We start from the raw sequence: 14199 nt of genomic DNA, 5'->3' as shown, positions 1-14199 counted from the left end.
GAGAAAGAACTCAAAAACGCTACATTTACTCACCCCTCATTTCTTCTGCAAAGTTCTGGCTCTGACTCAAACGCTGCTTGGCCTTCTTCAGTTCTTCCTCCAGGTGGCAAACTTCTCTGGCCCTTTGCTCAGACTGACTCTTAAGGAGGCTGTTTTCCCTCTTCATTTCCTAAAGCACAGGTTTAGTTAGTTACCACCCAAGCAGATGCTCAAGCAACTTAGGACTTCTGCCTTGGTTAGGGTCCCTAATGGGACTGTGTGTGTATCTCACTAGGGGAGGAATCACACTTTCCCTTTGAGCAATGAAGTTACATAGTTTTACTTCAATAAAATGATTTTATAAATAGAAGTCAAAAGCACAAAACCCAAAACAGATGATAATCTTTTTACTTTGAGAAATATATATTTTTTGAACTTTCTGGATGTCCCTACGGTTGTGAAAGTGTTTGTTCATAAGGAAAACCCTATTTACAAGCTCCCCAAAGACACAAATGCTCCAAGTCCCCATCACACCTGAATGATCAAATATATCTTTGCAAAGTTCTAAGGTGCTATCGAACCAAAAAATTCACGTGACAAATTTTGATGTTTTGTTATAAAACCATCTTAAGTTTCACTGTTATGGGAATGTCTTTATGAGTAAAATTACCTTTATTAAATGTTTATTAAGAAAGTCTGCAATGTAAAGATGTTGGAATGGGCATTATGAAAGATGCAGCTACAAATTAAGAGAGTCTCTGCCCCCAGGACCAGGTACCCGCCAGTGGGGGAAGATGTAATACCAATCACTTAATACACACCAAGATGCACTAAATCCTCAAGAGAGATGAAGTGTCCTATGGGAAGTCAGAGGGCTGGAGCATGGAAGAATTAATTCTGGGTGGAGGAATCTGAGATTTCACAGTGAAAAAAGGTCCTTTGGGTACCTGATTAAATGAAGGACCCATGCATCTATGTGCCATAGAGTAGCAGAGACACATATGCAGCCCCATACTATTTTCTAGGGAGACCTGTCTATTTTTCTGAGTCTTAAAATGAAGTAATATTTGCATGCTGAATAAAAATGCTTCTTATTAACCACATGACTTGCATAATAAATATTATAAATCCTCTATCCATATTCCTCAACCTGCTGTTCAACCTTCAATGACATTACAGCTGATAAGTATTTCAACCTATATTATATGACACCCTCTGGACCACTGGGAATTGGCGTATATCATTACAAACTGACAGAATCAAGCAACTCCCATCCTCGGGGTGGGGGGGGATTCACAAGCCTGACTTTAAAACACACACACACACACACACGCACACACACACACACACACTTAAAAAATATCCCTCTGAAAAGCTGAAAAGTAGGGGAAATTTTTGAATCTTAAAGAAACAATTAAGACCCATCCTCCAAACCCTACTGCACTGTTGGAAAACAGATGGCCCTGGCAATTCAGTGCTGGAAGCCTGCCTTCAATTATCAGTCTGGTTACTACCAGCAGATGGGTACCAACGTAGCAAAGCCAAATTCAAGAAGAGGGAGAATCTGGCTGGTAGAAAGTACTTGAAAACTTGCTGGCAGCTGCTGTGTTCATGTATATATGTTCATTTCGTCATCAAAATAAGACAGAGTCCGTTGTAGTTATATTTCTGTCTCCTTTGTCCTGATCCTACCTCCCTTCCATGAGCTCAACTGACAAGCTATCAAATTAAGAGATCAACCAGAACTAAAAGCCCGCTCCAACTCATCTCAAGACTGACGTTCACACCAGTCATTGTGAAATTCTGCAAAGAATGATCACTAAAGTGCAATGATGTTACTGACTTAAACTAGCATCATTCAACTAGAGAATCTATAATCGCTTGTTTGCTCTTCAGGCTCCAAGATAATCACCACTCAAATGAGATCACAGATGTGAAAGGAAAAATACCTTAACGTACTTTAACAAGGGTAATGGAGCATTGTCAGTAGTGTTTCTTCCTAAAATTTAACAGCAGCTCGATGTGTGTGATCAATGCTAAGATCAGCTAAATGAGCTCAACATAAGAGAGTAACTAGAATGCAACCATCTGAGTTGACTTAGCATTTTTATTTTGCAACTTATATTTTTTACCCTAAAAAAAATCATCAAATCAAATGGCACCTACATCTAGAGGCGTGACAAGAAAGCTGACAAGACACTGTATGCAAAGCTGGGTGCATCCCAGTAGGAGGAAGGAAGGTGAAAAGGAGGAGAAGAGGTGGGGAGGGAACCCAGGAGGGAGGGTGCAACTTATGTTTATGTGTCTGTTCGTCTCTATCCATGTCTGTGTATAACAGGAGACATTTAAATGAATACTAAGCTCAGTGAAAAGATTAACAAGTCTTTGTCTATTCTGGCAGTAGTTCCATAAATACTTGTTTCAAATGAAGAAATGTTCAGCCAATCCTGGGACCCAGCAGGCTTATCATGCTATGGCTATGGCCAACCCAAGAATTTTAAAAAGCCAGAATTTAGAAAATGAACATCTGAAAATGGAGCTGTAGGCTGCCACCCATCAGCAATTAGTTTTCTGCACAGCTTACAGCCACTTAAGACTTGACTGCGTGGCTCATTGCCAACGATGCATTAAGCATACAAGGATATATTCTCCTAGGCAGCTCCTGCAACCTCACATGATTTGCAGAGTTGGGCACTAGTCTGGAAAAACACAACAAAAAACCCTATAACCACAAGTCAGCCTTAGAGCTTAGTGAGCAATTCCAGCCAGATAAACTTTGGTTTAGGAGCAGCCAGGGAAGCATCATTTCCTAGGACCAGACAAAACAAATTTCAGTTACTGTGTGGCATTTCGTGATCCCATCCATGAATGAAGTTTAATATGTCCCCTGCTGGGCGAAGTCTATATGGTGAACCAGGGATGGATGCAAAGGATGTGTTTTTCCCCTTCCACCTCATCATTCTTGCCTGCCAGACCAGGCCCCTTAGCGGACCCCGTCGTAATACAGGTCCCCACGCTAGGGAAGGTACCCAAGCAAGTGTTCCCTCATCTTGGCTATCAAATGATGGTATATGATTGCCTAACCCCAATGCTATGGGGTTGGCACTGGATGCTGGATGAGCAGCTTATCTAAGCCTTCCATTCACTTTGATACTAAATGCTAACTTTACCCTTGATTGGGCCATTAAATCACATTTCCACTACTGATAATTTCTCACTGTGAGCAGCATATTAGTTTGCTAAACATGGACAAGGAAAATTTCAGTACAACTGTCTCATTTTTTTCAGCATCCAAAACCTATAAGCGTGCTAAACTTGTTTGTACTTATAATTAGACACAGAAAGATACCCGGCGCGATAAGACTAGAATAGGCTGTAATTTTATATGTGAAAAATCTCAGATGCCCTTTCCTTTGCCCATCCTTTCTCTGCCTATGGGTGACAGCAAACAGTGGTAGCATCAAAAAGTTACAACAGCTGTGAAGACCAAAGAGCCCTTATGTGCTGGGCATGGGTCTAAACATTTGACATACAATATTTAAGTTAATCATTAATGCAGCTCTGAAAAGGGAGGGTTAGTATTAGTCCCCATATGCAGATGAGGAAAGTCAGACTCAGAAATGGTAATCATTGTCCCAAGGTCACACAGCAGGGAGGTGGCAGAAAAGTGATGCAATTTCAGATCTCGCTCACTTTAAAGCCACCAAAATTTTACCTCGAAGTTATACCACCAGTCTAACTGGCTAAATTGCTTTTCTGATTCCAATCCCAATTCAAACTGCATAGAGCCAGCTAAACCCTTTGAATTCTTGATATCATCCTCAAAAGGCACACACACAAAAACATACATTAAAGACAAATACTAAATGAATTCCCTGGCCCTGAACTACGCATCTCCAATGACTGCCCTCACTGGACACAGAAATCAATGAAATATTAAGTGCAACATGATGGGCATTTAGCTAGAGCTCATGGTGGACAGCTCCACAGCTGACAAACCAGGCCCTGCAGGGATGCATGAGTCTTCAGAAACACCTGCAAGAAATGTCCAGCCCACTATGGAGCCTTGGCCAAGCAAACCGTTTGCAAAGTGTTTGGACCCTCTTAACCAGTCGATCGATTTTACAAAATGTTTCCACCAGGCAGCCAGTGGAGTCGCGGGAGAGTTCCTGGCTGAAAGGGAAGCTCACAGAGGGAAGAGCTTGGTGCCAGTCTGCCTGTGGAAATGTTAGCAGAAGCATCTGTTGGTTGGTCCCCACTGGCCAAAAGGCAAACATTTGTTTTGCTGAAACAAACGCTTTCATTTAAAAACGTTTGCTGATGAAACCATCATCTGATATGAAGTTTTCTTCCACTCGGGTTTCTGGGGCTGTGGCCTCCTCTCTCCAGCAGTATTACCCCTATGAGGCTATAGCTGCTTTAACAACCTCTTCTTTGCTACTGACAGACGTTCTGATTTTATAACCATAATACACTCCTTGAAGCTGAGGGGATAAATATATTTAGACTTGCCTCACCTGGATAAATCACTGTTCTTTACAGAGAACTTACAAAACAAACAAACAAACAAAAAACCGTACAATCTAAAAAGTAACTGCAAAATAGCTAAAAGATTAGTGAAAACAAATTCTTTCCTGTAACATTTGTTGGAAAAGAAACCTCTACTGTTCTGCTGTGCTTTTTCATAAAACTACAATGCAGATTTATGACTCTATTCATATTGTTTCAGTCTATTAACTGTCCCTAAATGGTTCTTAATTAAGCCCTTTAAAATAAACTCCAAGCAACTAAATATATTCAGAGAGAAGCAAATTAAAGTAAGTACAGACACCTCCCTGTTGGCGCAGTGGTTGAGAATCTGCCTGCCAATGCAGGGGACACGGGTTCGAGCCCTGGTCCGGGAAGATCCCACATGCTGCGTAACGACTAAGCCCGTGTGCCACAACTCCTGAGCCTGCGCTCTAAAGCCCACGAGCCACAACTACTGAACCCGTGTGCCACAACTACCAAAGCCCGTGTGCCTAGAGTCCATGCTCCGCAACAAAAGAAGCCACCACAATGAGAAGCCCGAGCAACGCGACGAAGAGTAGCCCCCGCTCACCACAGCTAGAGAAGGCCTGTGCGCAGCAACAAAGACCCAACACAGCCAAAAATAAATAAATAAATAAAGTAAGTAAGTACAGATAAAATCCTATCGGTAGAAGCAACATCAGGGTACGCCCTGTACTCCATGCCATCGGGAAACCTCATCCACCATTTTGTATCGTTACCATGACTCTCCAAAGACACCGTCACGGGAATTCCCTGGTGATCAAGTGGTTAAGACTCCATGCTTCCACTGCAGGAGGCGGAGGTTTGATCCCTGGTGGGGGAACTAAGATCCCGTATACCGTGCGGTGTGGCCAAAAAAAACCCAGCAAAGACACCATCACCTATGCCTGCACACACTCAACATGAAAGTTGTTGACTGCTGAAGCCAGAGTAATACAATTTACAATTGCTTGATGTTTTTATAACAATATTAAATCTAGAAACTCTTTATCTGTAAAAAATTTTATATTTAAGTCTATCACTTTGCACAAGGTTTTTAATATTTGATGACGCAAAAGCCAACCCTTGGAAAAGGGATTTAAATTATACCTCCCATCACCAGTTTTGTTTCTTTCCATTTAGAAAATCCCTTGCTTTCTTCCATCCTTCCACCTCACAGATGGTCTAAAACAATCTTAAAAAAAAAACAAAAGAGTAGTACATGGTCTTAATATAAGTCATGCTTTCCTATAATTGCTAGATGCATATTAGTAAGTTATATCAGAATAGAAAGTGAAAAAAAAAAACCACATGTTCTATGTCATAGATTATATACAAAACACTTTGTAATATATACTTCTGGCAAATTAAAAACAAAAATGTAGCTATAATAAACTACTAGAAAATGGTACAGAAATTCTTTAACGCTCCCACTTCCTCCTGTACAGAAGTTGACAAATACTCTTCTCTACCCCTCACTTACCTCACTGCTTCTCCTCAGCTCATTTTCCTTGGTCTCACTCGCCTGTAAGGTCTGTTCAGTTCTACTGAACTTTTCCTTAAACTCTTCCAATTTTTTTTCCAGCTGGTGCTTTACAGATGTGACCTACAAATAGAAAACAAAGCAAAGCTTCATTTTTCTTTACTTTTTAAATAACTATTTATTCTTAAAGAAGAATAAAAAGGTCATGGAATATAAGAATTGATGCCATCTATTTTGGTTGAGACACACTATACGTCACAGCTTAATAAGGCCCTAGAAGTTGAACTTAAAATACCATCATGTCAACCTGTGACATTACTTGGCAGCACCATATGTTGATGAAAAAGGCTGGGTTTGAGGAGGAAGCCATAAGGAAAACAATTAACCACAAAAAAATAAAACAACTAAATAGTAATAAACTAAATTTTAAAAAATAAGATAAGAAATAACAAAAGTTGAGAAAACAAACTGGGAGAACACATTTGCAATAAATACAACAGAATAAAAATGATATTTCCAAAATACAACACATAAAGCATATCTATGATTCAATATACAAAGAGGCAAGCCCATTAAAAAAAAGAGCAAAGGACAGAAACAGAAATGTTATACAAAAGATACAAATGGCAAATCACCTTCTGAAAGAACTAACCTCAATGGTAATCAAGAAAGTGTGAATTGGGACTTCCCTGGTGGTCCAGTGGTAAAGAATCCGCCTTACAATGCAGAGGATGCGGGTTCGATCCCAGGTCAGGGAACTAAGATCCCACATGCTGTGGGGCAACTAAGCCCATGTGCTGCAACTACTGAGCTCGTGCCTCTCAACTAGAGCCCACGTGCCACAAACCACAGAGCCTCTGTGCTCTGGAGCCCACATGCCACAACTAGAGAAGAGAAAACCCACACTCCACAACTAGAGAGAAGCCCGTGCGCCACAACCAAGAGCCCTCACGCTGCAATAAAGACCTGAGGCAGCCAAATAAATAAATATATATTTTTTAAAAGTGTGAATTAAAACAATGATAAGATAACATTTTTCACTCCTTAGTTGGCAAAATTTTTTAAACCTGGACTATCTCCTATTAGGAGGATGGGAGGAAACAGGCCTCTTACAGCTGGTGTCAAGTGAACTGCTACGACTTTTCTGGAGGGCAATTTGGAAGTACCTATCACACGTGAGAACACATATGCCCTCGAGGCCATCCATGTCACATGTAGGAAGCTGTTCTACAGAAGCACCAGCAACACACACCTTTACCTGCCCAATGATACTACCAATGGTGCTACATGAACCTAAATACCCATCAGTAGGGGAATGACTAAATAAACTACAAAACATCCAATAAAAACAAGGCTCAGACACTACCAACAGAATGTTCCCTTTTAAACAAAAGTTAAAACCAAAAAAACAATTATACATTTGCAAATGTATATTTTTAAAAGTCTTGGAGGACATCCAATAAATAGTGCATAACAATTTATCCTGGCACACGAAGATTTTTTTTCTTTTTTCCAAACTTGGACAGATGGATAGATAAAGGAATGAATCTATCAGAACTTCAGATGATCCCTTGTATGTAAGAGATGTCAATAAATGTTGGCTGTCCGCATTTCGCCTGCATTCCCCCATCCCCAGCTCCTCTGCTACTAGAAATCAACATGTCCTAGGCTGCTATATCTTACATTTGGGAATTAACCTGTATTTTTCATATAATGAGACAACCTAATTGGTAAATCCTCACTTTTAGAAAATAAAGAAACAAACACTAAGAAAATAAGTATAACTCTGACAACAGGTGAATACCTGACATATTCAGCATAAAACTCTAAAATGTGTCACCCTCTCAGGGAAAATGGGTGAAGTCAAGAAAAGAATGAATTGGGAATTCCCTGGCGGTCCAGCAGTTAGGACTCTGCGCTTTCACTGCTGAGGGCCCATGTTCAATCCCTGGTTGGGGAACTAAAATCCCACAAGCCTCAGGGCGCGGCCAAAAAAAAAAAAAAGGGAGAATGAATGACCACATTGCTTCTTCTTACAGTAAAGCTCTGGATATTTAGTGCTTCCGCATTGCAGATAGAGCAGGAAACTAAACAGACGAGACCCTGTCCTCATGGAAAGATCTGAGTGATGGAAGGAAGATAATATCTTTTTTAATTAATTAATTTATTTATTTTTGGTTGCATTGGGTCTTCGTTGCTGCGCGCGGGCTTTCTTTTTAGTTGCGGTGAGCGGGGGCTACTCTTTGTCGCAGTGCATGGGCTTCTCATTGCGGTGGCTTCTCTTGTTGCGGAGCATGGGCTCTAGGCGTACAGGATTCAGTAGTTGTAGCATGTGGACTCAGTAGTTGTGGCTCGCGGGCTCTAGAGCGCAGGCTCAGTAGTTGTGGCGCACGGGCTTAGTTGCTCCGCGGCATGTGGGATCTTCCCCGGACCAGGGCTCGAACCCGTGTCCCCTGTATTGGCAGGCGGATTCTTAACCACTGCACCACCAGGGAAGCCCCAGAAGATAATATTTAAATAAACAAATAACTCTATTATATGTCAGGTGATAGACCTTATGGAGAAAAGTAAAGCAAGGTAAAGAAACAGAAAGTATTTGAGGGCAAGGGTCTATGTAGTGACCACGGGAAGATGTCATTCATAAGGTGACACTGGAGCAGCAAGGCTTCACAGAGTGAAGGCTCACACCCTACAGATCTGTCTGGGGACAGAGCACCCCAAGAGCAAACCCCAAAGCTGCCACTTGCTGGGTGTGTCCCCCCATGGCAAGGAGGCCACGTGGACAGGTAAGCAAGGGGAGAGTGGGAGATGGGGTGAGCGGGTAAGGTGGTAGGAAGGCCACCTAGGCTCCTGCACACATTTGGAAGGACCTGACTCTTACTCTGAGAAATGGGGAGTAACTGCAGACTTCTGAGCAGAGGAGTGACATGATCTGACCTACACTTGAAAAGACTCACTCTGGCTGCTGACTGAAAACACACTGTGAGGAGGAAGGGTGGAAGCAGGGAGACCAGTTAGGATGCTGGTACAGAAACCCAGGTGAGAGATGATGTGTGTTAGACCACATATAGAGCTGGAGATGGTGAACACAGTCAGATCCAGTATAAAACATAAAGACAGACAGAGAAGTCAGGTTTATTCTTAGCATGGAGGTATGTGGCACATGAAAGGTTTCTGGGGTAGCCAACAAGACTCTATCCTCTGACATATATAATGGTCACAAGAGAGGCATGCCTTATAGTAATTTATTGTTGTACATTTGTTCTATATAGATTTTGTGTTCTAACACACAAAAGTTTATACTATTCATATAATATACACATGCATGCAAATATACATATGCACAGATATACACAAATACACATGCACACACACACGTGTGTGTGTGTGTGTGTGTGTGTGTGTGAATAAATAAAGGTAGAGCCAGCAGAATTTTAATGGATTACTTTGAGGTGTTGAGAGGAAAAGAGGAGTTGAAGATGACATTGAGGTTTTAGCCTGAGCGATGTGAAGAATGGAATTGCTATTCACTGGGACAAGGAAGACTCGGCAAAGAACAAGTCTGAAAAAAGTTGGAGTTCCATTAATAACATGTTTCAAGTGTGAGATGCCTATTACATGTGTGACTGGAAATATCAGATGCACACCCTCAAGTCTGAAATTCAGACCAGACGTCTAGGCTGGAGATATAAACATGGGTGTCATCATCACATGGATGACACAGAAAGCCATAAAAGCAGATGAGATCATTTGTGCAGGGAGTGTTAAATAATTATAATTTTCAGTGCTTTGACTATTTGGAAGCATAAATACTTGGGATAGCTCCCAGCTGGTGGCATGACCAAGAACCACTGGAATATCAGAGACGCCCGCAGACCTTCAGATCTGAGATCCTCACTCACTGCCCTCCTTCTCTAAATAAGAAAACCCAGACCCAGAAAGGTTCAGTTTGCTCTCCACTTTGATAAGTAAGGAAAGTGAGGATAGAGCTTTTTTTTTTTTCTTTCTTTAAAGGTATCATATGTCTGCTGTGGTATAGAAATGACATGTATTAAAAAGGGGGTGGGGAGGTTAAGGATGGGGGAGAAATCAGTTAGCACCCTACTTTATCCAGTTCAGCCTGGAGGATGTTGTGCACGTTCTTGGCTTGCTGTAGCTCCTGGGTGAGCTTGGCTTTCATCTGAGTGAACTCTTGATCCAGGGTTTGGAAGGAACGCTGTTGACGGGAGAGCTCCTAAAAAGCAAAAGACAAATGCATCAGACTGATGTTGGTTAACAAGGGAGATCCTAGGGCGAGACCCAGTCTTCCTCCAGGCAATGCTCTTCTGTAAGAGCAGAAGATTATGGGAGCCTGTCTGCGACTACCTGATGATTGATATAGGCAGCCTTAGCACGGGTCCCAGGCATCAGATCCGGGTCTCTGAGCGGAAGAGGAAGGAGTCTGCCAGGAGAACACATGGAAACTGGCCTGTTCCCGCCTCATCCCTGACTTAAATGAATCACCTCTGTTCTGAAGTATCCAGGGGCAAAAGAGTAGAGCCGAGCTGTAGCCAGTCACAACTCGGCTGAGAAATCAACACACTCAACAATGGAGTTTAAAATGTCAAATAGCTTATGCCACTGACCATTGAGAATGACAGGAAGGAAATGCCACCAATTAACTTGGATAATCACACAGGGACACAAGGTTAACATTTCCAGTCACTCTCATTGAAAGACTATAGACCCATTTCAAGGCTAACTCACCTGAAACTGATACCAAGCCTTATGCAAGGGCATCTTCAGCCCTAATTTGTCTGCCAACTTCTTTCCCCTCCCCATCAATTACCTTTCTAATGTATTTGCCAACTCACAGCCTTTAAAAACACCTGGTGAATGTAATACAATTTCCTTTACAACACAGAGTGTTTGAAATAGGAAATACAATCCTTTCCTACTTGGTGTCAAATTTCAAACAAATCAGAAAATGTGGATAAAAAAGAACATTCTAAGTCCCTTCTCCAGTCAAAAACTAAAAGATGGAAAAGTGTGAAGGAAAATATAGTGCCTTTTCCACACAAAGCATTTCCCCTCTAGTGGAACATCCCAAATAACAACAGACACTCCTCTTTTCAAATGATCAAACTAGGAAATGCCAACAAGAGCCTTCTGGAAAAACTCCTCATGAATCCATTTACCTTACCTCTTGGAACTCTTTTTCTTTTTCCTTGATTTTCTGTTCCAGAGAACATCTGGCACTTTCTGCATTTTGACGCTGACAACTCAAATCTTCAGTCAATTTTTTCAGTTTTTGTTCCAAAGCAATACACTAACAACAAATTAAGACACTCAGTACAAAACAAAATTATTCTTGGAAAGAAGCAAACATTTTGAATTTTAGAAAAATTAGTCCCATGATCTGGTTCAAGTTTAACATAGTGTTTTGACATTTTTATTCCATAAAAAGTTGGGTTTAAAACAATTAGTCAAGTACCAAAACCACTACAATTATTTTAGCACACATAAAATTTATATTTGGGAAATATTAGCAAGGATGTAAAGCATTAGACCATTTAAATAAATACTTCGTAACTTGCACCATGAAAAAAGAAATCAGTATGTCTGAATAATGATTCACCTAATTTTTGGGGGGTTTTTTTTGTTCTTTTTTAGAAGATGTTGGGGGTAGGAGTTTATTAATTAATTTATTTATTTTTGCTATGTTGGGTCTTTGTTTCTCTGCGAGGGCTTTCTCTAGCTGTGGCAAGCGGGGGCCACTCTTCATCGCAGTGCGCGGGCCTCTCACTATCGCGGCCTCTCTTGTTGCGGAGCACAGGCTCCAGACGCGCAGGCTCAGTACTTGTGGCTCACAGGCCTAGTTGCTCCGCGGCATGTGGGATCCTCCCAGACCAGGGCTCGAACCCGTGTCCCCTGCATTAGCAGGCAGATTCTCAACCACTGCGCCACCAGGGAAGCCCTCACCTAATGTTTTGTTGCACGGGAATGAGAGGTTAAAATGCAGTGATGTTGACCTGTGTAATTTAGAGGCTATAAAATAACCAGAGGGTACCCATTATCCTCATATGATAGTGTTTTTCAAGCACAACAGATTTTGTGGGAAACTTAAATATTAATATGCATCTTTCCACAATGCTCCCAATATGCCATTTTAAATGTCTGGAGGTTCACAGCACTCCAAAGAATATCACAATGGGTTTTAACCAAGCTGCCAAAGGCAACACGAAGAACATGCATTTGCCTTTTTACATAGCCAGTTATCTTTTTTTTTAATTGAAGTATAGTTGATTTACAATGTTGTGTTAGTTTCAGGTGTACAGCAAAGTGATTCAGTTACACACACATACATATATGTTCTTTTTCAGATTCTTTTCCATTATAGGTTATTACAAGATATTGAATATAGTTCCCTGTGCCTTAGTAGATCCTTACTGTTTACCTATTTTATATATAGTAGTGTATATCTGTTAATCCCAAATTCCCAATTTATCCCTCCTCCCACTCTCCCCTTTAGTAACCATAAATTTGTTTTCTATGTCTGTGAGTCTGTTTCTGTTTTGTAAGCAGGTTCATTTGTATCATTTTTTAGATTCCACATATAAGTGATATCAGGTGATATTTGTCTTTCACTGTCTGACTTACTTCACTTAGTATGATAAGCTCTAGGTCCATCTATGTGGCTGCAAATGGCATTATTTCATTCTTTTTTATGCATAGCCAGTTATCTCTAAAATAATTTTTAAAACATGAACTACATCAAAATTTAGGATGCTCTTCTAAAATTAAATCTTCAAGTGTTAAAACCCATTCCTCTGATGCTTCCCTGTGGTGTTCAAATCCTTGAACTGCCCTACAAAGCAACTCTAACTTCCCAGGAAAGAATAAGAACAACTCACATTAGTGGGGGAGAATTCCTGTTCCAAAAGAAATGTGCCCCAATTTGGCAAATCTCTCCACTAATGTATTTCTCTGAGACTCATTATAGTTCCATTTAGAACATAAGAACTATTAGAAATTTAACAGAGAATTCAGAGGAAAAGAAAACATTATGTAAGACTTTCCTGGAAGACCAGACACCAGCTATTAACTAACCAAAAATGAACGGATAAAGCTGGTCTGATTTTGCAAATATCATAACTTTAAAATACCAGATTCAAAAATTAAAATATTGAGCAGTAGTTCAAATTAATCCACTGCTTTGAACATTAAGACACCTTTGTCATTAACCTTATTGTTCTTGAATTTTTAAATCCCTAAGGAAAAGTATGAAAGAAATTATTTCTAATAATAATAAATATGAACTCAACAAATATGTCTAGCACCATGCTAGGCACTGGGGATATAGCAGTAAACAACTCAGACAAAAATCATTGCCTAAATGATGGTCTAAAATTTTGACAGGGACTTCCCCACTAGCACAGTGGTTAAGACTCTGTGCTCCCAATGCAGGGCGCCCAGGTTCAATCCCTGGTCAGGGAACTAAATCCCACATGCATGCCGCAACTAAGAGTTCACATGCCACAACTAAGGAGCCTGCGTGCCACAACTAAGGAGCTGGTGAACCACAACTAAGGAGCCCCTGAGCCGCAACTAAGGAGCCCACCTGCCACAACTAAGACCCATCACAACCAAATAAATAAGTAAATGTAAAAAATAAAATAAAATAAAATTCTGCCAATTTTCAGGGGGGAAAAAACATGCATGGCAGAGTAGATGAATGAACCCTTGGCACCCTCTGCTGGCACTCCCTCAAACTGCAACATATTCCACTATAGGATCTCAGAATCAATCAATTCGTTCTTATTAGAAACAGTAGCTTAAAAAAGAGCCTTTAGGAGTAATTTATATTTTATTTAGATTATTTTTTATGCTGATATTTATGATACACAATCCATGTGCAAGTACCTGGCCACTAGGTGTCATGAATGTTCCATAATACTCTAAAAAAGGGTCCAGAGCTCAAGTCCTTTAAAAATATACAGCATATGACCCTGGAGACTCAGTGCTCTGGGCCAATGAGTTTTTAGCTGTAAAATATGGGTGCTGAAGTCTAGCTTTGCTGCCAGCCCCAGCACTCTGTTTCTACATGAGTTCAAACCTTGCATCCCACACGGTTTGTAAATACTTGGAAAAGAAGCATACGAGAAACAGCGTATGTTCACTAAAGCACGTGGTATTGATTTTGGCCAAATTAGCTCCATTTTATTTAA

At 40.7% G+C, this 14199-nt stretch overlaps 1 protein-coding gene across 1 annotated transcript in view; it reads right to left on the bottom strand.

The window, feature by feature from the left end:
* Window positions 1-14199, bottom strand: part of CENPF (centromere protein F) — a gene marked incomplete at both ends in the record, with an annotated part of 56771 nt that overhangs the window by 25604 nt on the left and 16968 nt on the right. The window contains 4 exons of the mRNA XM_079697392.1: window positions 34-169; window positions 5993-6115; window positions 10098-10226; window positions 11175-11300. Of these exons, the coding sequence (XP_079553518.1) occupies window positions 34-169; window positions 5993-6115; window positions 10098-10226; window positions 11175-11300 (514 nt within the window). The remainder of the gene's footprint in view (window positions 1-33; window positions 170-5992; window positions 6116-10097; window positions 10227-11174; window positions 11301-14199) is intronic.

This window comes from Hyperoodon ampullatus, assembly GCF_949752795.1.
Source record: "Hyperoodon ampullatus genome assembly, chromosome: 2".
NCBI lineage: Eukaryota > Metazoa > Chordata > Mammalia > Artiodactyla > Ziphiidae > Hyperoodon > Hyperoodon ampullatus.
The sequence above is the reverse complement of the archived record's forward strand: the minus strand, read 5'-3'. Positions and strand labels throughout refer to the sequence as shown.